A 23922-nucleotide genomic window follows, 5' to 3' on the forward strand; every position below is an offset into this window, starting at 1 on the left:
GTCAAACTGTTTTGTTAGGTAATTCTCAAGACTCAAAATATCTCCAAACTAATGTTAACAAATGTATTCAGCTCAATAAATTAAGAAAAAAAATCACTAGAGTTGTTTTTTTTAAAGTATAGTCTCAGCTGTCCCACAGACAAAGCACTCATGTAACTTCTCTGAGCTGACTTCCTTTTCTATAGATGACAGTTATTAAATCAGGTACTAGAAATCAAGTATTTGGTAGACATTACAGATAATAACAAACATGATGAGAACAGTTCATTGCTTCAGTGGCTTTATTAAAATCTGAAAAGATGAAGAGTTTGAGCTATTTAAAATCTTCTGCTTTAGACTTAGCATTCTGTGATTTGAATAGGATTTGATTCATATTCTTGTGACCTAAGGTTAATATAACAAGGACTTCCAAATGATACTCAAAAAGCAGTGAAACAGGGAAGGTTTCTTGTGTGAATACTGGTAAATGACTTTTAAAGCCAGAAAGCAGTGTTAAGTATTTATTCAGAAGGTGACTCAACTGGAGAAGGAAGTTCCTTGACAATCATGAAATCCTTTTGTTCTGAGCAGCTGTTTGTTACAACATTAATTCTGAAGAGATTCTCCTTTGTGAAGTTTTTCACGCATTCAGGTACTTTGCATGATGTCTGATGTGGTCAGTAATAAAAGTTGCAATGAAGTAGTAGCTATGATCATAACCCTGGAAGACAAAACAGACTTACTCCATTCAGAAATTTTAATATTAGATACATCTCTCATTAGATATAGCTCTCATTTATACATTTAATTTGCTTGTAAACAATATTATCATATAAGCAAAGTTTAATCAAATCAAAGTTGTAGTACTTATACTTTAACATTCCCACTATCTTAGGAGAACTGCAAACGTCAAGGAAAATCAAACATTCTTCATAGCTGAGTTTCTAAATTTGTTGTCAACATACGAGAAGAACTAATGCATTGATTAAACGAGCAAGGTAGACTGGCGAGGGCCAGTATTGACAAGTATTAAAAGAATATGGATTTAGAGAACTTGGAAACACAGGCAAGGTATTTTAGTTCATAAAAGCAGTATACTTATAACAATAAAATTGTAACTTTTAAAACCAAAAATAAGTGCACATAAACGATGCAAAGAAAAATTTAAAAGCTCTCATTGTTTACGTTGTGCTTAAGCAGCCATGACAAACGTTTAGAATCCTACCTCCTACACATATCATGAATCCATTGAAGAAGAATCATGCATTAAACCTGATTATCACATTCTGAAAAAGACTGTCAATCTTTTTAAAACTACCATGAAACAGAAAGAAAACAAAGGGTGCAAAGTAGTTGAGACAGATATCTACCTACCCAGCCAATGAAAACCTTTCTCTAGTGAATATGATACCTTTAGCCTTCAGAGGAAAAGGTAAATGTGAAGCACGGTGGGAAGAACTTTCTAGTGTATTACACACCACATAATTTGGGGAACAGCCAAAACTCTAATGGCAATTTTAAAAAAGGCAGAAAAAGCTGAAAGAAGTCAAGAATTTTAAGTTTTCAACTTAACTACTACGTAAATGAATGGTCTTTTGATGGGAGGAATGGGTCTAAGCATGTCAGAAATATAATATATCTAATAAGAAAATCCTCACTGCTTTGATGACTCCACAAATGTTCTTAATTTTTTACTTCCAGAAGGTATGGAACTGCACATCTATCAGGAACAGCCAGCCGTTAATAATAAAGTTTTACTACAGAGTTATCAAAGTAACTTAAAAGCAATCTGTTGCCTCCAGTGCAATCACTCAATGATTAATCATCCTAGGTGGTTGAATTTAGAGTTAACAATCAGTTTCTTACATAAAGAAATTAAAAACAAACCACCTCCTTCCCAATTATTTAACTACTAAGTTAAACAAGTCCATGATTTTTTAGGCCACAAAACTGGTGAAATGTAGGACCAAGTAATACCTGCCATTTTTCATAGATCAAAACAGGAATCTGAAGAAAATGGATAGAAATGCAGGGAAACAGATGTCTCAAATAACTTGTGATGCAAAAGCCCTAATATGATTGTAAGGTCCATTGCCGAGGGCTCCATGCAGATGCGTCCCCACTTCATTAAGTCTCCACCCAGTTACCTGGGTAATCAGGTGACCTGGAGGCAGTTACTTCCCCCTTCCCTGAGATCACATCCTAATCCACCTGGCCACCCCCCCCCCCCCCCGCCCCTGCTCTAGATAAGGCAGGGCTGAATGGGGGTCATCCCTTCTCTCCATGCATCACCTCAGCCACAGGCCAGCAGTTCGGTAATAAACTTTTCTCTCCTGCCTGAATACCATGTGGCGTTCTCCTTTACTGGCTACCTACTTTAAAAACCTAACAATGATAACTATGTTATATTTTCATCCTTAGTTTCACATGTTAACTGCTTTGCATGGTTCACATACATAAGGGACATATGGCCACTGATGATGAATCCCTGTGTGAAATCCATTATTATCAGACATTCCAGAGTAAGGCAAAATGCTCATTTTGATCTCAGAATGTACTGCAAGGCAAGTCTGTTTTATATAATATCTAAAAGCAACTGTCCTTAACATCTACAATGGTACTTAAAGTAAAATTTACCTTTTAAAGAGAGAAGAAAATGTCTACCCTGAAGCAAGCCAAGAAAGATTTTCCTTTTCGTTAACATCAGTATAAAGGCAAGAAAATATATTTGAAGTCGTATAATTTGAGCTCACTGTGCCATCCCTGACTAGGCTCATGTTCTGCTTCTCAATCTCACTAAGTGGTATGGTTTAATTGCATTCTTTTGACTAAGATGATCTGGTATTTATATACCAAACAGCTTGTACAAGCAGTTTGTACAATTGTCTATATTTAGTGATACTTGAAGGGATTTTACTTTTCTCCTCTACCTCAATCTTCAAATGGAAAATCTTCAGTAAACTTAAAACTGACCCTCGGGAGTATAAAAATAAACAGTTACATTCTTCTGTTTTTCATTCAACTCTTCAAAAGGAATCAGTGCTCCGGAAGCTAAGGTGACATTCAATCTAACAGGCAGTGTTTTCCTACATATTTTCCAGATTTGATTAGTAAAGCATAGACACAAATCCTGATGTTGGATCTTTACAGAGTACAAAGAAAACTGTTCAGAGGAATCACTTGTTCATTTAAAGAACACCAGAGACTAGGTGACAGACAAGTGCTAGGCATAAGCATAAAGGTGAATGAGATGCCTATGTTTTGGGAAGCTCTTTGCCACATCTTTCTCCTCTCCAGAAGGCAGGGGAAGACATCAATTAGTCTCTGAATCTTCAGAAGGGTCCTGAAACTTAGGGAGCTAGAGTAGCCTTTCTTTAGTTTCTAAGAAAGGAAAACTATTTCTGCAAGTTTTCTCAGTATTAGGTCACTGAAATTTTCTTTTCACTATGTAACTTCAATCACTAAGAACTACTAGACTCTGCCTTTTCAGATTATGATTTGATCTTTTCACAGGAACTATCAGACTCCTGTTACCCAGTGCTTTTTGTTCTTTTTTTCAAGTTAAGAGTTCCCAAAACAAATAAAGGAAAATGATATAAAGTAACCATAAATATCTTTATGCATTAATTCCTCCCTCAAACAATTTTTGACAATGCACAATAAATAAAATTATGCACGTTTAACAAGCTGAAAAGTGGCAGGATAACTAAGTTATTTCAGGTAAATTATGCATATGATTTTAGTAAGTTTTTCTTCTTTGGATAGAAGTTTTTCTTGAGATGATTAATGGGTCCACATGCAGTTGTGAGAAATATACAGAGAAATCCAAATTTTTCCCATTGGTAGCATTTTGTAAGTTTATAGTATAACCAGGACTGATACAATAAGTACATTATTCAGATTTCCCCAGTATTACATGTGTCTGTCCCCAAACTGACTCACTGCATTTACAGTAAATTAGAAAAAGGGTGTATTTAAATTTTACTCTGGAAGTTATAATGAAAGGCACATAAACTTAATTATCTGGTAAGGTCAATGCAGCCACTACCACAGAGTAGAAACTGAATGAAGATCCTCTGTGCAGTCTTACTGTAACCATACCCATCTCCCTACTGTCCCACCTCCTACCCCCAAACCCAGCCCTTGGCAATCAATATTCCAGTTCCCAAATTTTGTCACAGAATATGTAACCTTTTGGCACTGACCTTTTGAATTTACCATAATTCCCTAGAAAATCATCCAAACTGCTGCATGTGCCCATAGCTTGTTTCCTGTCATTGCTGAGTTCATTGATTTTTTTAAACTCTGTGCTTGTGAATGAGTCATCTAAAAAGAAGTTCATGCTTTTCCATTTGAAGAACTTAAAAATGTTTTAACCAAACTCAACTTCGATTTACTCCTGGGATTTCTTTTTCATACATACTTACAATGTATTTTGAAATTATCCACCTTTCATATTTCTTCTCCCTCATAAAAAGAGCTCCATACTAGTGATTATAATGGCTTTCTTTCTCCCTTTTTAGACTACTTGTTTATATAATAATTTATTATTTTCAATTTATTTTTTCACAGCTCCTATTTTACAAAGAAGTAGTTATATAAATGGAAGTTAACTAGAAAATCTGAAAATGGCCAATCAGACAAGTCCAACAGCTGTATAACACTCCTAAATCTGCTTTAGATCATGTAGTTTTTTTCCTGACCTTGTTGGAAAGCAAATGAAAAATTGTGTCTGAGTTCAAGACTGTAACCAGTGATTGTAATACTTTTTTAGAATTGACTGCTCTCTTGACTCCTCATAATAGTCAACCACATTTTATTTTCATGGCATGGGGTGCAAGCATTCTAGAAATAAGTAGGCTGATAGATATTTTTTTCCTCCAACAGTGTCATCTGTGTTTCACTCTGGGTTGTTGCTATATCAAACTCCAGAGATTTTCAGACCTTGTTGGCAGGCAGAAACAACAGATTTCCTTGGCACAGCCTTAGAGGAAGCAGACAAGGCATCCAACGTGGCTAATGCCAAGAAGTTAAGGTCATTTGGAACAAAACATGACAGCTAAATTAATACAGTTAAATACTCTATTTCATTTGCAATCAAATTGGAATTTGGACTTCTCAAGGTTGACTTAATCTAAAATGTAATTGTAATGGTAATTTTCAAATAAATCTAAAAATATTCTATCAAGATATTCAGATAACATGATATCTATCTATAAAATACATTAGTTTCTGACCAATTTCCCCACATGACATACATTTTACATATTCTAAATATTCATATAAGTAGGGAAATTGCTAAAATCTGCTGAGTAAGTTACAGAAGACTACCTCTAACTCCATCCATTTACCCCCTCTTAGAGCCACACTGTCTGGGGCTACCTAGACAGATTTCAGAATAGAATTTGTGATCTATCTTCCAGTCCTAGTTACACAATGTAGCAGGTAACAAATAAGTAGGTTATTTCTCTAAGCTTGTCACTTTGTAAAACAGATGCGCAAGAAAGGAATCATCTCTCATTTGGTAGAGTGAAGGCAATGAAAATGCTGTGTCAACTGTAATAGACCATTATGCATATGTGATCTAAATGTTTACCAAGATAATTACATTTAGGTAAATGTGCCTAACATGTTACTTTTAAACATGAACAGAAATGTTTTTAAATATAATATACAATTTCAGTGTTCATTTTTTACCCCCAAATACAAGATTTTGTTTCTATTATGTTCTGAAGCTTATTAATAGTTTTATTTTTAAATAAAAGCAAAATGATAGGAGTATACATAAATGAGTAGTGGATAGTCAAAAATCAAGGAACATTTGTTAGCCAGATGGTATGCAGTGATAATCCTCACACCAGTAGAATAAGAGATAGTCTAGCATGAAAGCCAGATAATATAAGTGCATGTGAACAAATGAGACACAGCTTCTGAGGCTGACATATGTATATGAAATGAAGAGTAATGAGTACAGTAACTTGGCCTTATTCTACCATAACTATGATGCACATGTAGAGTCAGATCCATTAATGTTTAATATTTAATGTACTACTTTCAAGCCTTAAACTTGTTTTGTTTTTTTTTTTTTTTCTGGCCAGTCCTGGGCCTTGGACTCAGGGCCTGAGCACTGTCCCTGGCTTCTTCCCGCTCAAGGCTAGCACTCTGCCACTTGACCCACAGCACCACTTCTGGCCGTTTTCTGTATATTTGGTGCTGGGGAATCGAACCTAGGGCCTCGTGTATCCGAGGCAGGCACTCTTGCCACTAGGCTATATCCCCAGCCCCTTAAACTTGTTTTTAACTGTTTGGCAAAGAAAGAAAACGGTATATATTTTTCACTGCTAAGAGGGCTCCTATCTCTATCACACCTGGTCTTAAGTACCATGAACTTAATAGAAAGGCATACACATGGGGCTGGGAAATATGGCCTAGTGGTAAAGTGCTCGCCTCGTATACATGAAGCCCAGGGTTCGATTCCTCAGCACCATATATAGAAAAAAGCTGGCAGGGGAGCCGTGGCTCAAGAGGTAGATACTAACTAGCCTTCAGCAAAAAGAAGCCAGGGATAGTGCTCAGGCCCTGAGTCCACGCCCCAGGACTAGCAACCGAAACAAAACAAATAAAACAAAAAAAAGAAAGGCATACACATCAAGCGCTATGAAGCAATTAAAAGTTCTCGTACTAGAGGTAGCACTGAATATTCTACATCATAGCTAGGAGAGCAGTATGGGATTGTTCTACTTTATAGTTTTGCTATTTATTTAGATCAAGCTAGTTTCCTAGTACTTACCTCTTGTAATCTAAAAACAACAGGGATTTTCTTTTCTGTACAGGCAGCTATGAAGTTATCAGGAAGAAGCTGTCCATCTGAAAGAAACTGATCATCTTTTCCTTGATCAATTAGTATGTCTAGCTGAGAATCTGGGTAGGACTTCACAAGATGTGTTGCATCATAAGCCTGTAACAAAAATATTGAAATTAAAAACATTAAAATTAAAAGTGTCAAGAAAGATACTCTTTGGAATATACTATACTACATCCTAAAAGAAAATCAAATCTATTTAAGCAGTTAGGCTGACTAAATTGGACATATGATTTTAAATGTACTAATAATACATGCATGATTATTTTGGTTATTTTAAAAATGTTAATTTAGACATCAAAATATAAATTAGCCAGAAAAATGTAGCCTCAGAATATCTTGCATGATTCTAAACACCTAGAAATGAGGATTTATGGTTGTTTATGTGTAATAGGTGTTCCTTGGTATCTGTGGGTATTGATTCTAGCACCCCAATACCAAAATCTGCAGGTGCTCAAAGCCATTCCTTAAAATAGCTGAGTATTTCGACAGAGCCTACAAACAACCTCTCAAATACATCAAATCATCTCTGAATTATTTATAATTACCTAGTACATATAAATGTGATGTAACATTTGTTATGATGCACTATTTAGAAAATAATGACAAGGGAAAAAAGTCTATGAATGTTTTAGTACTGACATAATTTAAATTTTTTTAATTCCATCCACAGATGTAGAACCCACAAATATGAAAAGTGTTCTCTTTTTCCCTTTCCTTCCTTTTCTCTCTCTCTCCAACCATACATACACTCCCTCTCTCTACATATATATATATATGCATGTACATATATGTACATGCATATGTATATATGCTACCATATGTAGCAGTTTTAAAATATGGTTAAGAGTTGTATAGAATTATGTAACTATTCGTGGCTCTAGAGCCTTAATCTGAGTGGGCTAGGAATGTAACATCTGTGGTCTGTACAGCTTTTTAAAAACTAGTAAATTTCAAAGTGAATATTGATAGTCACCTAATACCTACCTTCCATTTACTTTGGTCTGTTCCCAAATATCCACTAAAGGCTTTTTTGCCCCAAGGACAGAGCACTGGGTTGCAAATTGGAGCAAATGCTGAAACAGACTTAAAAAAAAAAAAAGAAAACTTTTATATTATAATTGATAGTTGCAACTCACTTAAAAACTGGTCATGAAAATCTCTGTGAACAACAGACTTCAACCGTGGGCCTCTTCATAATGCATCTTTTGTATATTCTACTAAGAGAGCTAATAAATGTAGGCATTTAAGACAAAGTAATTTGTTGCAACTTAATTAAGGTACAAACAAATGATTGTTTCAGAGTTTTACTCATTTCCACTAAAAAGTATTCTGTATTAATATAAAGCAGTTCATGCCTACCTAAGTGAACATGCCACTGAATCGGACACATTTTCTCTTAAATAGTGACAAGAAAAGCAATGAGGAATGCTTTTATGAATGACAGAATTTCTAATACAATTTTGTATTCTCCACATGTTGTTTATGCAAAGATGGGCTCATGCAGCCCATATAGAACATTATATACTTATCAATTTATATAAAAACGTCCATTAGCATTTTAAAGAACAAAAATTTATATTTGCTTTTCCATCTCAGACTCAAGAAATAATTTTATTTTGCAGTAGTATACGTGAAATTATTAAAAACCCTTTCCTAGGGAAGCAAATTGATTAAAGAAATCTCAAGATAATGAAAAGTCCTATGGTTTGTAAAAGAAGAAATCTTATTATTTCAAAGCGCATTTCCTTTTCGATTCTTTTAATATACTGCTCTTTATATTATGACACTTAATGTATAGTGGGTATTCAAACTTGGCTCATTTAAACGAAAAATATAAAGCACTAAAGCCTGGGGAAGAGGCTGAGTGGTATTTTTCAATCCAGTAGCATGTCAATTTTCATTAGAGGTCTTAGGAACAAAGAATTCTTAAAGTTCTACTCAGCTTGAATATCGCTACCAGAGAGAACAAACTCAACTTCACAAAGTTGTTTCTGGTGAAAATACAGGTAAATGATAGATAGTATCATCATATTAATCAAGAATGTTAGTCTCCCTTGGGAAGAGGGAAATACACCCAAAACTAGTTTGAAAAAAATAATGGAAAAGATAAAGTACATTTTATAATACTCCTCGTACACCCACCACTCTGATAGAATACTTACACTCCTGGTTTTATAGTATATACCAAGTCATCCAATATAGTGCCCTTTATCAGCCTCCCAAAATTTCCACGCCTTGAAAATTTAGTTTTGATTCCAAAAATGTCATAATTTCAAACACTGAAAATTCTAATATTATACTGTTCAAGAGAAATATGCATCACTAATAGCATAGGTAATCTTACTTTGTATTTTCCAGGATTTTTCAAAGCGCAAATCAGAGCTCCATGGCCTCCCATGGAGTGGCCAAAAATAGACATCCTTTGGGGGTCCACTGGAAAATGGGAATTTATGAGTTGGGGAAGCTAGACAGAATAGTACAATAAAATATATCAGTGAAAATAAGTTCAGAGTTTTTCAAAGTTATGTAAAATAATTATACAATTAATACTTCCAAATTAGCCTTACTATGACTGGAAGTGACAAAGATCAAAAAAAGAAAACACTTTGGGTAGAAAATGACTATTAATACATCATTAAAAATATATGTTTTTTCCCAGGCACTAGTGGCTGATGCCTGTAATTCTGACTACTCAGGAGGCTGAGATCTAAGGATCACAGTTTGAAGCCAGCCAGGGCAGCAAAGTCCACTAAATTAACACAAAACTCCACCAAAAAACCCCAAAACAAAAGCAGAATTGAAGCTGTGGCTCAAGTGGTAGAGTGCTAGCCTTGAACAAAAGAAGTTCAGGGACAGCACCCAGGACTGGCACAAGAAACCTTAAAAAAAAAAAAAAAGTCTAAAAATATATATGGTTCTTAAAAAGTAACCTTACAAAATTAGGAAAATCATATTGAAAAAATTAGTTATTCTTAGGGAAAAGTCCTTAGAGGAGAAAAATTACAAAAAAGATAATATTGGGGCTCAGAATGTGGGTTAGTGGTAGAGTGCTTGCCTAGCATGCACGAAGCCCTGGGTTTGGTTCCTCAGCACCACATAAAAAGAAAAGGCCAGAAATGGCACTGTGGCTCAAGTGGTAGAGTGCTAGCCTTGAGCAAAAAGAAGCCAGGGACAGTGCTCAGGCTCTGAGTCCAAGCCAGGACTGGCAAAAAAAAAAAGATAATTTTTACCGTAATAAAATATATAAAAAACCCACAAATATCTCAAACTATGAATAGTATATCATCTAAAATTATGTAACTGTTAACATTAGAATAAAACAGGAACATATTTATTTTATACAACTAAAGTTAGTAAATTTTAAAGTTAGGTGAAATTAGTCACAGAAAAAAGTCTAGATCAATGAGTTCAAGGCCAGCCTGGGATACATAGGGATATCTGTATCAAAATAAATAAAAATTGTGAAGTCTAGCCTGGAATATATGAAAACATAATAGTTGCCTAGGTTGCAAGAATTATGAGTGACTGGGGGGTGAGAGTATAGCTCCATGATAGAGCACTTTTCTAACATGTGTAAATCTCTGGTTGAATCTCCAGAACTTATCAAAATGAATAAATTACCAAGAATTATGGGTGGTTATAAATTTAATTACTGTTTCAGCTATTGTGATGTACACAATAAAATTATGATTCATAAAAACGCATAAATTGTATATCATTATTAATAGATATAATGTTTTTCTACTTATCCTTTCCAGTTAAACCTTGGTTTACTACTATAAAATATATTTGAATGAACCAGCTGTCAGGAAATGAATGGCTGTTTCATGTCTTATTTTCTTTGGCAACGTAGGTAGTGTACACGTTTAATAAAAATTTTAAACTCTTTACATATGCACCTAGTGTTAACTATACAAAATTTAGATATAATTTTAGAAAGCAGAAATTTTTACTAAGGAAATTTCTAAGAGTGTACAAATAGGTTTACCAAAATTGTACCAAGTCACTTCAGGACTGGGAGGGCTTTGTCTAAATCAAACTCTTGGTAGTCATCAGTTAATAATTACAATAAAATTAAATTACCTCCTCTGTTACATAAGAGTACATTCTATAATTAGTTTTCCATGGATTTTCAGTGGCATTCACATAAAACCCAGCACCAGTGCCAAAGTCCCAGCTCTCGTCTTCTCCTTGAATATTGCAGCCACCTATCAAGGAAGAACCCATGATTTCATCTATTCAGTAGTCACCCCTCATGTTTAACCCCACTCATAGATGAATATGAGTCATATGCACAAATATGGACTGGGCTCCCCCAGTCTGGGGGAATGGGCAAATGGTCAGATTATACTTTGTGGCTCTTTTGTTCTTGAATGGGCCATGTGAGATAAGAGAAGAAATAATGGTTTGGGCAATGAAATAAGAGATGGAATCATGGGGGTGGGGGGGGAGGGAAAGGGGGAGGAGGGAAGGGGGTATGAGGGACAAGATAACAAACTGTACAAGAAATGTATCCAATGCCTAACATATGACTGTAACCTCTCTGTACATCAGTTTGATAATAAAAATTTGAAGAAAAAAAAAAGAGATGGAATCATGTTTAAAATGGAAAAAAATCAGTTGCCAAAGTAAGAAATAAAGAAACTGCTTTCTTTGTGGAAGTCCTGTCGCTGCTGTGTTTTGAACAGACTTTTTCCCTGGGCTATGGAGGGCATATCATCTTTGTCTTTCAGAACTGTGTAGAGATAGATTCCTTCCCTAGGGAATGTCTCACACTATCATCACTTCTTTAACTCTCTTCACCATGGTGACTTCAGAGGGGGAGACAAGAGTCTCTGCTCAGCTTACTCTCTTGAACTGAAATGGTTCTGGAATCACTACCACTTCCCCTATTTGCTCAAAGTGTGGTACTGTAGAGTCAGGATACCATTGAGAAGGTTAAGAAATAATAGAAAATATATGAGATGGATTGTGTAGTGCACATTACAACTTAAGTTAGGTTTTTATAAAGGATCTCTAGAACAAAAACACTTACGAGGGCTGGTATCTGGAGCGATGACAACAAGGCCATGTTCTGAAGCAGCCTGATGATAACCAGACTTTGAGATAAAATTTTGTTCTGTGCAAGTTAAACCTAGAAAAAAAAATCATCATCTCATGCTGTACTATGACTACAAAGCTTTAATCTTAAAATATGGGAAAACAAGCCCACTTGCTATTACTACAAAAAAAGCTACTTTTGCTTTACAAATAATTTTGAGCAAGCCATGAAATTTTCCTTCTTACAAAATGTACAACAGTATTAGATCTAAGAATTTTCTTAAGTTAAAAAGTTACAAAACTAGCCTTTCAAAGTCACTTTCTAGCCTTAATTACTGGAATTCTTTAGAACAGATCTATTTGGGAATCCAGAATTTTTTAAACTGTAGAATGGCAATATCAAACGACCTTAGTGAGGTGTTACTAAATATGCTAACTAAATATGTGGTTATTTCTGCATCAAAACATACAGTAAGCAAGTATTATGGCTATCATCACACAGGTATGTAAGATAACTATAATGGTGTGAGAAGGACAAGATAAAAAAATATGCTTCAGCTAAACACCAGAGCAGCCCTTTCCAGTGTCCAGTGTTTAATACTTTACTACATCTGATCAACAGCAATAGCAAAGGTATACTGATAGTATGATTCAGTATGAATTAACTATAAAAACTTATGTGTTTTTTTTTCTCTTCTGGTCCTGTGGCTTGAACTCAGCACTATCCCCAAGCTTTTTTGCTCTACAGCCAGAGAGCTGCTTCCAGCTTTTTCTTAGTAGTTTATTGAGATAAGAGTCTCGTGGACTTTCCTGCCTGTAATGGCTTTGAATCAAGATCTTCAGATCTCATCCCCCTCAGTAGCTAGAATTACAGGCATGAACCAATGGTGCCTGGCTAACATTTTTGTTTTTTAAAAATACTTTCATATTTGTTATCTAACACTTACAAAGTAGTTGCCCATAAATGCTAAATTTATAACTAGACACAAAGTTATAAGTATTTCCATGGGAGCTTATGGCATTAGGACATATAAGACTTCACCAGTCATGGCAGAAAAACAAGGCCACTATATGTCTATCACTTTCCTTCCCACTACATTTTTCCAGAGACATTGGAGCTATAACATAATGGAAAACTTCTCCAATCCTGATAAAAGGCTAGCAACTTTGTGGCCCACTTTGTAAGATTTTTTTCCCTCCAAAAGATGCAGATTAGTGGCATAGAAAGCATGGGTTTTAAATTTCAGAGATCTGGTTCTAAGCATTACTCATCCCTCATTAAGTTGAATATTCTGAGCCTCAGTACTTTCATGTGAAATATGAAGATTATTATTACTTCTTTCTACCTCACAGGAAGATTAAGTACTTACATGTAAAGAACTCTGTAATGGATCTGTGGCAGACTCGTACTTGAGAAATGTGAATTGGTTACACATCAGAAAAAAGCAATTCTTCAAAACACAAGTTCTTTGACTAAAGTAAAAGGCAGTAATTGTAGTGTCACAGAAATGAAAATAATTCAACTAGAAGGATTATTCTTGTTTTTTTGCCAGTCCTGGGGCTTGAACTCAGGGCCTGAGCATTGTCCCTGGCTGCTTTTTGCGCAAGGCTAGCATACTCTACCTGTTTTTCTGTTTATGTGGTACTGAGGAATTGAATCCAGGGCTTCATGTATACGAGGCAAGCACATTACCACTAGGCCATATTCCCAGCACCAGGGTTATTCTTAAGTAGGTAGTAGCAATTAACATCGACTTGACCATCCATACTTATTTTACAGGGAAAAGTGCATTATTTTGGTACTATTTCCTGAGATAAACGTTCAATTTGATACTGTTAGTATACTCAATTGTGCCACCATTACCACTAATTTGAGATTATTTTCATCACATCAAAGAGAATCCCCTACCCATCAGAAGTTACCCTTTATTTATCTCAATCTGCTCAATCAACCTAGGCAACTCCTAATCTACTTTATGTCTTTATGAATTTGTGGATACTTCATATACATGGTATTTAATATGCAGTCTTTGTGAACACTTAGCATGTTTCCATGTTGTAACATGTATGAGACTTCCTATTGTTTAATATTCTATTGGCTCTAGAGAAAATAAAGAAAACTATAAACAAAGTAATATTCTGCTCTATGGCCCTATCACGTTTTATTATTTCACTGGATGATGGATGCCTGGGTTTCTTTCCACTTTTTGGCTATCACAAATGTGTTATGCTATCAACATTAGTTTTTTATGAACATGTTTTCAATTCTCTTGGGTACATAGTTCATGGAGGGCTTTTTTATATCAAGATTTTAGTTTAGATGTTTTAATTTCAACTAATTCATCTTTCTATTCTTCATCATCTCACAATGGCTTTGTCATTTGATATAAACAAATGCAGGTTCTTCATTTTATACTCATATAGCTCAGATGATCATTTTTGATAAATTTCAATTTTGGTTAGGTATTTAGGGACTTATTCCTATAATACCCATAACTTAAAAGCCTGGCACCTCTGATCTGAATTATTAGTCTGTAGTCAAAAGAAATGACTTAGTTGTTTTCACTAGGAATGAAATTCAAAAAGAGAAGAAGAAAAGGCTGAATACACAGGTCTTACAGTTATAAAGTTTGTTCAATCTCAGTTATGTGATTTTTGGGTAATATTTATATTTTGGGGGACTCAACTTTCTGTGAATCAAATGATTTCTAAGGTTACCTTTAGCTACACAATATTACATTATTTACATTTAAGTACCTAGTTTTGTTGCTAATACTTTTCAAAATACCTAATGTGCTTCTAGAAAAATCAGTGCTCTTTATTTAATCATAAATATGCTTTGTTAAAGTTAAAAATCAGATACAAATTTAACTTTTATCTTTCAAAATGAAATAGTCTCATTCCCAAAGACTGGTATCTGAATCTTACCTTTGACTAAATAAAGGAAGATTTATGAGAAGAGTGTTATAAGAATTGGTTTTAAGAAAACAAAATAACACATTATAATTTGGTTGTTGTAGCTCTCTCATTGTAACGATTGCTTCTAAAGTGAAAAGCCAGTATCTGGCAAGGAAAGGTTAGCACTGATACTCAAAACTAGCATGGTCAGAAACTTCCTCCCTCAAGTCTCCTCTACAGTCTGATTGGGAACATAGCCACTGAAAAAGCATGGTGCTCTTTATGACTTTCCAGATTACTGCAACAGATTTTCTATGGAGTTTAAAATACTCTTGAGGTCACTGTAAGAAGTGACTTGTCTGTGGTTTCTAGTTAGTATGGCATGGTGCTCTGGTTCCATCTAATATTGTCCTATTTGAATGGTAAAGTTTCTACACTTTCAAAAATATATGGTAAGGTGTAAGTTAGGTAAATAACCTTTCCAAGTCCTTGTCATTGAGTCTAGTACTTTCTGTCCTCTGCTAAGTTACTTGGTTTAATCGAGAAAGAAGTGAAATAAATGTAATTTCATAGGTCTGAAATTATTAAGGCATTAAGTTACTATGCCAGTAGACCATAAGAGACCACTAAAAACTTTGATAAATTGCTCAGAAAGCATGTCAGTTAAAAAAAAAATAAAAAAGAAAGAAAAAAAGAGGGGAAGGGGGAAGATAACCAGTTAAAAAGAAAGGAGTTCCTGTGTAAAAGTCAAAGGTGTAATACATACCAGACAGCCAATAGAGTGCAGGGCACTTTCCAGTTTCTGCCTTTGGTGGTAGGTAGATGGCAAATTTCATTTTGCAGTTCAGCTCAACACTATAATTTTAATAACAATCACCACAGCAAAATGTTAACATTACTCATGAAGACAATAACAAAATAATTAAGTGCTATTTGAAATGCAAGATGTGTAGTACAGGTATAAAACAGTGATCTAATGTTCAAAATAAGTAACTGCATCAACATTTAAGGACTACACTTTGCCCCTTAAACAAACAATGGTGGCAATTTAGCATATTTACTGACGACTGTAAACCTATGTTTTATATGAAATAGTCATTTGGAGAATACATTTAAAAAATAAACATAATCCTTAATGTAGTACTTCTATTAAGAGAAAAGCGGTTGCTATTTCTAAAGAGATATATGAAAAAATCAGTTTTGATCACAACAAACTCCTGACATCTTAAATTCCATGTTTGTTGATGAGCATTGAAATGAGCCACATACTTAATTTGCCCCTTCATCACTGATAGTTTATCGCAGTCAATATCACAGATAAGACAAATACAAACACAGATAAAGAAAAATAAAGATAATTTCTCATGGAAAAGGTAATTATATAAAAATGACATATTGTGGGCTTACTTAAAAAAAAAAATCACACAAGCTGGACAATGGTGGCTTAGGCCTGTAATTCCAGCTACCTTGGGAGGCTGAGATTTGAGGACTGTTGTTTAAAGCCAGCCCTGGACAGGAAAGTCTGTAAGGCCAAGAGAGCAGATTTCATGCTAAGTATTCTTACCACAATTTAAAAAACAAAATAAAAAACCATTTCAAGTAGTGAAATAAACCAGGTCTGAAGCACATGAAGCAGTAGTATGATAATGACTTTTGGGTCTCTATCTTGCTGTTTGGTATTTGCTGCCCAGATGCTAAGAGTATAATCTCACATACAGAGATCTGGCATGGTCACTTTGTATTACCACTAATTCCACACCAAAGTCCCCTTGCCCACTTTCATAAATTTCTTCTCAGTCAACTGTATCAATTAATTTTATTTTTTTATAAAAAAACTCAATCAATGGAACTTTCTACAATAATAAAACCATTCTATATTGGCACTGCCAATGTCCTTCTAGTTACACATAACTAGCTACTGAGCACTTAAAAGTGTGGCTAGCATAACTATATTTTTTCCTTTGTGGCAGTATTGATTTTTGGTTTTGTTCTGGCCGTGGGACTTGAATTCAGGTCCTGCTGAGCTTGTTTGCTCAAGGCTCATGCTCCACCACTTGAGACAGAACTCCACTTCCTTTTGGGGGGCGTTGTTTGAAGACAAGTTTTATGGACTTTCCTTCCCAGCTGGCTTACAAACTACAATTCAAAACTACAAGTAGCTAGGATTGTAGGCATGAGCCACCAACACCAAGCCTACTACTGAGTTTTGAAGTCAGTACCTCAAGCTTGCTTGTTCAGCTGGGGCTCTACCACTTGACCCATGCTTCTAGCTTATTTTGGAGATGGAATTCCTTGGACTTTCCTGTCCAAGCCAGCTTCAAACCATGATCCTTCAGTTCTGCCTCTTGAGTAGTTTAGGATTACAGGTATGAGCCATCAGCACTCAGTGGGACTGATTTTTTGGGGGGTAGGGGTAGTGGTTATGGGGCTTGAACTCTAGGCCTGTGAGCTGTCCCTGAGCCTCTTTGTGTTCAATGCTAGTGCCTCTGCCTCACCTTCACTGATTACTGGTGTGTGCCATTATGGCTTTCAGTTTTAAGAAGTCTAGAATTATAGCCATATCTCTGTCTCTATTTACTTTTTGAAACTCATGATATTTAACTTCTTGGGTCAATCCTCTAATTGTATCTTGTCACTCATATTTTCCATTTTTGTCTTTGTCTACTTCCTACCAATTAGTCCAGTCTTATCAACTAATGCTTCTCATTTCTACTATGGAATATAAAAAATTTCTGACCTGTTCTTGAATATTTTATTACTATTTCTTCTGATGTCAGGGGTTAAATTCTTCTTTATGCCTTTGCTATTAGACATTAGTACATTGGACGTCCATCCACTAGTCTATTTCCTCCAGTGCTTTTTCTTTTTTTCCTGATGTAAGTATGCCTTTTGAATTAGTGGCCTTACATGAACGTCTAAGAGATCTTTAGCTCTCTACTCCTATTTAAGCATGAAAACATTATGAGTCAAATTGAAAGCAGAGTGCAGGGTAGGAGTATTAATTACTGCTTCAGTGCCAGCCATGCTTGGCTGGACCATTTTACTGGCAAATCTGCATCTCCTAAAACCTGGTCTTTTGGGTTCCTCTTTACAAGAGAAAAGTCTTGTAAAATGATATAAGCCAGACTCTCCAAATGTTTGAAGCTAGTGGATGAAATTCAGTATGCCCATTTTAACTTAACGTATTTGTATTTTATTATACGTCCTACCAGTTATGCCTGGGGCACCCAGATACAGACTGTTGACCTTCTCTAAAGAATTAAATCTCCAGGGGCTGGGAATATGGCCTAGTGGCAAGAGTGCTTGCCTCGCATACATGAGGCCCTGGGTTCGATTCCTCAGCACCACATATACAGGAAATGGCCAGAAGTGGCGGTGTGGCTCAAGTGGCAGAGTGCTAGTAGCCTTGAGCAAAAAAGAAGCCAGGGACAGTGCTCAGGCCCTGAGTTCACGGCCTAGGACTGGCCAAAAAAAAGAAAAAAAGAATTAAATCTCCAGCTTCTGGCCAGCGTTGGGGAGAGGTAGAAGCCTGGCTGTACAGAATGCTGGGACAATTTGGGATTGATCTGCTTTTTTAGCATAAATGTTCAACTGCCTTTCCTGAGCTCCATTTTTATCTTCCTTCCTGTGTGCCTGATGTCACTGGTTCCTAAAGCTTTATAAAATATATTACTTCTCAGCTTTCTCTTCCTGTTTAAAACTTGGCTTTCTAGGCTATGCTAAGTTGGTAGTGACCATCCATCTGTATTCTGGCTTCTGAAGTCCTGTTCCCTGATTCTTCTGTGTGTATGTACATGTGTGGGTTTGAGGAGGCAGAAGAGGAAATGTATGAAGTTTGAGCTGCCACCTTAATCAAGATCAGGTAACTTTTACATTTTAAAAGATCCCTAGGGAAAGAAGATGTTCTCAGGATTTCCCAGAGGCAGCACAGGCATTTTCACAAAATGTTAGGAGAGCAGTTAAAGCTTGAAGATTTTCACTAACTTATACTTCTTTACTTCATACAGTCCAATTGTGAAATTGTCAGATACTCAGAGAGACGGAGACATTAATAGCAAAATAATATGCTATTATGTAAAGATTTGTCTAAAACTATAAAACAAATAAATTGAATAAGAAATATCTAAAATCATCTGTATGAATAGTTACCTGTCATGTTCAAACACTTTCTGTAATCCTCCAAAACACTTGTTGCTGGAAATCTGTTTTAATGCCATTCTTCTCCTATAGGTGAAGATTAATCTCATTAATATCTAAAGGTTTAGTTTCTGGAAACCTGGAAATAAAACTGTTTTTGGATTATCTGGACATACAATTATTTCCTTTCTGGATTTTTTTTCAAGTGCTTGGGATATAACATTAAGAAATTAAATTGCATATCCACAGTTTCATTATCTACTCTAGAAAATTATTTTGATATACCATTACTAATATCTTAACAAGCTATACACAAATTTTAGATCAATATACAGTCAAAACTTCAATATATATTGTACAAATTCAAGGAAAGTGAGAAAAGTGGGTTGGGAGGGATGGGTGAGAATGCTGAAAGGGGCGACAAAGATCAAGATGCATTGAGTTCATAAATGGCTTTGTTGAATGGTAACTCCTGTGTACAGCTACTTAAAGATAATAAAAATATTAATAAAACAAGTATAGAGAAGGGCATTAGTAGTGAATTAAAAAGAACTTGTCACTAGAAAATTATGAAGTCTGGCAATTAACTTTTGTTCTCCAGCACATTTTAATTTGATTATACAATTTTGACCTTGCAAGTGTTGAAAAACACTTTTATTCTAAGTACCTATTGAACAAAGAGAAAATGGAACATCCTCTCAAGGAAAGATTTCTGTCTCAACCCTAGAAGCACTGCATGAAAACACAAAGTACCGAGTCCAATGTGGGAAATGAAAAACTTCAGAAATATACTAATATAGGCTGATCAGTTCCAGCTTTATCTAATAAAGATAGGTACTTTGAAAGGAAAACCTAATCTTTAAAATGTCTTTATAAAATTCTAAATGATTTCAATTCTTATCTTTAACTTCTTCAGGAAATCTAGACACCACATCCAGTTCTCTCTCTTTCTTTCTTATTTTTGAGATAGGAATCTCACTAGTTTTTTGCTTGAACTAGCTCAAAATCCACGTGATCTCCACATGCTAAGCAGCCTGGGATTATAGTCATGAGCTACTGTGCTCAGTAATTTTCCAAACTTCTTCATACATACAAGGTCAAACTTTAAATAAAATTACCCTATTTTAAAAAACATTTTCTACATCTCATTCAACTATTTTAATAAATCACACGTAGTCTATTACCTCTGTTCTTTAACTGAAATTCTAAACCAGTACTTTTGGCCAGAAGAATTATGACTAAAACACTTTAATTACTTGTAAACAAAATATCTTCAATAACAAATCAAGAAAAATGTTAGAGTTAACAAAAAGTAATAAACTAATAGAATCAGACATGGTGAATATATTGTTCAATACAAATTTCCTGTATGAGAAGCTGAAAGCATGGATCAAGCAGAAGAGCTGCTGCTTAACAAGAATGAAGCCTTAATGTCAAATCCCAGTACTGCCAACAAGGAAAAGAAAAAAAGTAACGTCAGGTGCAAGTGGCTATAATCCCAGCTTCTTAAGAGGCTGAGATCTGGAGGATCACAGTTTAAAGCCAGCAGAGACAAAATGTCTTCAAGACTCCATCTCTAAAATAACCAAGAAAAATTGCTGTAAGAAAATTACCCGTTTTGATTCACTTTTCTGGGTTAGAGAGAAATATTGATGTCTCAGCTGTTCAAGGCTAGATTACAGATTGCTACTGAATGTATTATTAAACCAACATTCAATAGTTTCACCATAGGCTTCATGTAGGCTTTATGTAGCACTACTCACAGTTGAGAAACAAAAGTAGGAATAGATATAGATCAGTTAAACATAAATGTTCTCTTCCTTGATGTTTCTTTTTACCTAAAGAACACAAACGGACAAAAATATACATTAAATCTGTTTTTAAAAACACAGCAAAAAGCAGTACTAGAGACATGGCTCAAGTGCTAGAGCTCTAGCCAGGCAAATAAGGTGGGCAGGTATGAGGCTCTGAGTTCAAACCACAGGACTGCTGAAAAAAGTTAAAGAAAAATAACAGATCTTTTAAATTAATAGAATTTTAAATCTCACTCTAGTAACAAATCAACAATGAAACTTAAGTTTAAGTTTCATTTATCTAAGTGCAACATTTTCTTTGACCTGTATCAAAGGGAAAATATCTAAATGGATTATATATCCACACATATACATTCCCAAAGGATATTTTCTTTAAAGGCCTATAGGTGACTGTCTACTTGGGACATGGCAGCAGAGGAAATGCAGCTGATGGGACACCACCACTTTGAGCCCTAATAATTTTAGTTCAGACATGCACCAGACCATGAGGAGGGTTGGAATACATACATACTGGGTGCCTATACACTGGTGGTCCTATAAAATAAGTTGAAAAATTCTTATTTCCTAGGAAACACATAGCTGAAAAAGGCAAAAGAAAAGCTAACTGCAAGAAGAACCCCAAAGAAAATTAAGGAACTTTTCTTGATTTGTAATTGAAAGTATTTTATCAACAGGTAGAGTATTTTAGTCATAATTCTCTGGCTAAAGGTATTGACTTAGAATTCTAATTAAAGAACATTCAAAGAGCAGATGTAATTCAAAGAGCAGATGACTTGTGATTTATTGAAATAGATGAGAAAGTATAGAAAGATTAAAGGGATAAGCTAATTTTTTTAAGTTTGACATTATATGTAAGAAGGTTGGATAATTACCAGGCGCAGTGACCTACAACTATCATAGAAGCTATTATAAACCTCAACAAGTCCCTTGGAAACAAGAACCCAAACCCTGAAAGGTTTTTGTTAACAGGAATGCTTATGGTGCACTGTCTGCTTAAACTCATGTTTGTGCTGAAATTAACAAATAAACCAAGTAAACTGCTATGGACATATTGGTGAAACTAAGACCTCCTTGGAAAGATCAGTGAGCAGGGAATTCATTTATCAGAACTCATTCCAGAAAAAGGTGGTGTTATTTTAGAAGATGACAGCTCTGTGTTACATTCTCAAAACCCATCCAAGGGGACAAGATGAGGAGGTGGAAGGCAGAGATAGTGATAGCCTGTGCTGTGCAGGCCCAGATTGTGTGCTTAACCTTAGTTTTTAATAAAAAAAAAAAAAAAAGTTTTAAGCCAGACACTACTGGCTCATGCCTGTTAATCCTAAACTACTCAGGTGGCTGAGATCTAAGGACTGTGCTTCAAAAGTCAGCTGGGGCAGAAAAGTCCATGGGTTATCTCCAACAAACTACTCAGAAAGACTGAAAGTGGCGCTGTGGCTCAAGTACTATCATTGAGCACAAAGCTCAGGGACAGTGCCCAGGCTCTGAGTTCAAGCCCCAGCATGGACATGCACACATGCATGCACACACGCATGCACACACACACACAGTTTTAGTAAATGACAGGTGCTAGTGGCTCACATCTATAATCCTACTCAGGAGGCTGAAATCTGAGGATGGAAGCCACCCCAGGCAGAAAAGTGCAGTAGACTCTTATCACCCATTACAGAAAACCAGAAATGGAGTCGTGGCCCAAGTGGTAGAGCACCAGACTTGAGCTAGAAAAACCACAAGCCCAGTCCCAGTTTTATACATTAAAAATAGGAGAAAAAAGGCATATACCAATATAAGAAAGTACTACTTTACATAGCTAAGTGTCTATTTTAAGCTAGTATTATAAAATAGTTCTTAAAAAATACGAAGTTTAAAAATAAGAGAGTAACAATAGCTAAGGTTATTTTTATTAATGTTTTTAAAAATAAATTTAGTGTACCTAAGCAGCCCTGTTTATAAAATTACACTTCTCCCACCTACAACCTAGCTATATAAAAAAAGAAAAAAAGTGGGCCTCCTACTTCCTTGAATGTTCTAGTAAAATTAAGGCCCTATAGAAACCTAAGGCTTTAATCCGTGTAACATACTCACTAGATCCTTATAAACAGCTCATCTTCCCATCTCACGAGCCTGATTTGGAAGGGATCGTTTTGTATTAATTAAAAAAAAAAATGACACCCTTAGAAGCGGTGAATCCCTGCAGAACTCGGGAGGCTCGGTTCAAACCTGACCGAAGAACCGCCAAGTCCTGAGGTGTGGCTGCCCGGCGCCCCAGCGCGCGCGGCCCGGGCAGGGATGGACCCCAGAGAACAGGGGCCACGGAGAGGTCACGGGAGGGGGAGGTGTTACACGGGGGCCCGGCGCCTCGCCGCGCACCACCTGAGGGAACGCGGGAACGTGGCAGGCCCGGCGCCCGGGGTCACACGGAGCGGGGAGCTCAGGAAAAGGAAATAATAGGATTAGGGACGAGGCGCAGCGCCGCGCCCCGGGATCCGGTCCAAGCTCGTGGTACGCTCTCGTATCGTCCACGCGCCGGACCGTGCATATCCGCGCCGCAGGCTCGCCATTTGCCCGGAACAAGCCCCGCGTCGTCGCTGCAGTCCTGAACCAGCGCCGACGGGGGGCCAAGGCCGTGCCGGCTTCCGTCAGTTGCCCGTCTTACCTCGGGTCGTGGTGGCGGCGAGACTACGGAAAGCGGCCTGAAGGGAAGGGCGGGGCCTCAACATGGCCGCCGAGGGCCCGCCTTCTCCCCAACCCAGTGGACCCGCCCCTTTGGGCCCGCCCCTTATTCCCCGCCAACCCCGTGGCCCCGCCCCTACGGTCCCGCCTCCTTTCACTATCCTGTGGCCCCGCCCCGATAGCTCGGCCCCCTTCTGTTCCAGCCCTATGTGCCCGCCCCCTTTCCCCCTTCCCCCCCCCCCCGCTCCTTACGGGCCCGCCCCTTCCTCAGCTCCAACCTGTGGCCCCGCCCCTATGGGCCCTCCCCTTTCTCCAGCCCTGTGGCCCCGCCTATGAGTCCACCCCCTTTCGGCTCCAGCTCTGTGGCCCTGCCCTTTCAACTTCGCCCCCTCGGCGCCCTAACCCTGAGGCCCCAGTTACTTTCCCTTCCTTCACCTTGCTCTTGCTGCTAATGTGGCCCCCAACTTCTTTCCACGAATAGGCCAGGATCTTCCCAATCCGGGGCTGATGTTGGGC

At 36.7% G+C, this 23922-nt stretch overlaps 1 protein-coding gene across 2 annotated transcripts; it reads right to left on the reverse strand.

Annotated features, from left to right (window-relative positions):
* Positions 1 to 263: 263 nt before the first annotated feature.
* Esd (esterase D) lies at positions 264 to 23510 on the reverse strand. 2 transcript variants are annotated; one of them, XM_048341365.1, is made up of 9 exons: positions 23390 to 23510; positions 18932 to 19006; positions 15549 to 15637; positions 11880 to 11978; positions 10928 to 11052; positions 9189 to 9308; positions 7829 to 7927; positions 6770 to 6937; positions 264 to 700 (listed from the first exon to the last, which is right to left on the reverse strand). In XM_048341365.1, exons 2-9 carry the CDS (start codon positions 18997 to 18999, stop codon positions 620 to 622), a joined length of 849 nt encoding a protein of 282 aa, XP_048197322.1. In that variant the 5' UTR covers positions 19000 to 19006; positions 23390 to 23510; the 3' UTR covers positions 264 to 619. The 2 variants fall into 2 exon arrangements, with proteins under 2 accessions (XP_048197322.1, XP_048197324.1); XM_048341367.1 differs by lacking the exon at positions 23390 to 23510 and adding an exon at positions 22819 to 22838.
* Between the last annotated feature and the right edge of the window lie 412 nt (positions 23511 to 23922).

The sequence above is a fragment of the Perognathus longimembris genome, chromosome 3, assembly GCF_023159225.1.
Source record: "Perognathus longimembris pacificus isolate PPM17 chromosome 3, ASM2315922v1, whole genome shotgun sequence".
NCBI classification, from domain to species: Eukaryota; Metazoa; Chordata; class Mammalia; order Rodentia; family Heteromyidae; genus Perognathus; species Perognathus longimembris.

Excerpts from the sequence above, each read along its gene's own strand:
- Esd (XM_048341365.1), bottom strand. The coding sequence starts at position 18,999 with ATGGCATTAAAACAGATTTCCAGCAACAAGTGTTTTGGAGGATTACAG. Across the intron at positions 11,979-15,548 it reads TGCACTCTATTGGCTGTCTG|GTTTAACTTGCACAGAACAA; the intron begins GTATGTATTACA and ends TTTTTTTTCTAG. Across the intron at positions 701-6,769 it reads TTGTTTTTAGATTACAAGAG|GGTTATGATCATAGCTACTA; the intron begins GTAAGTACTAGG and ends TTTGTCTTCCAG.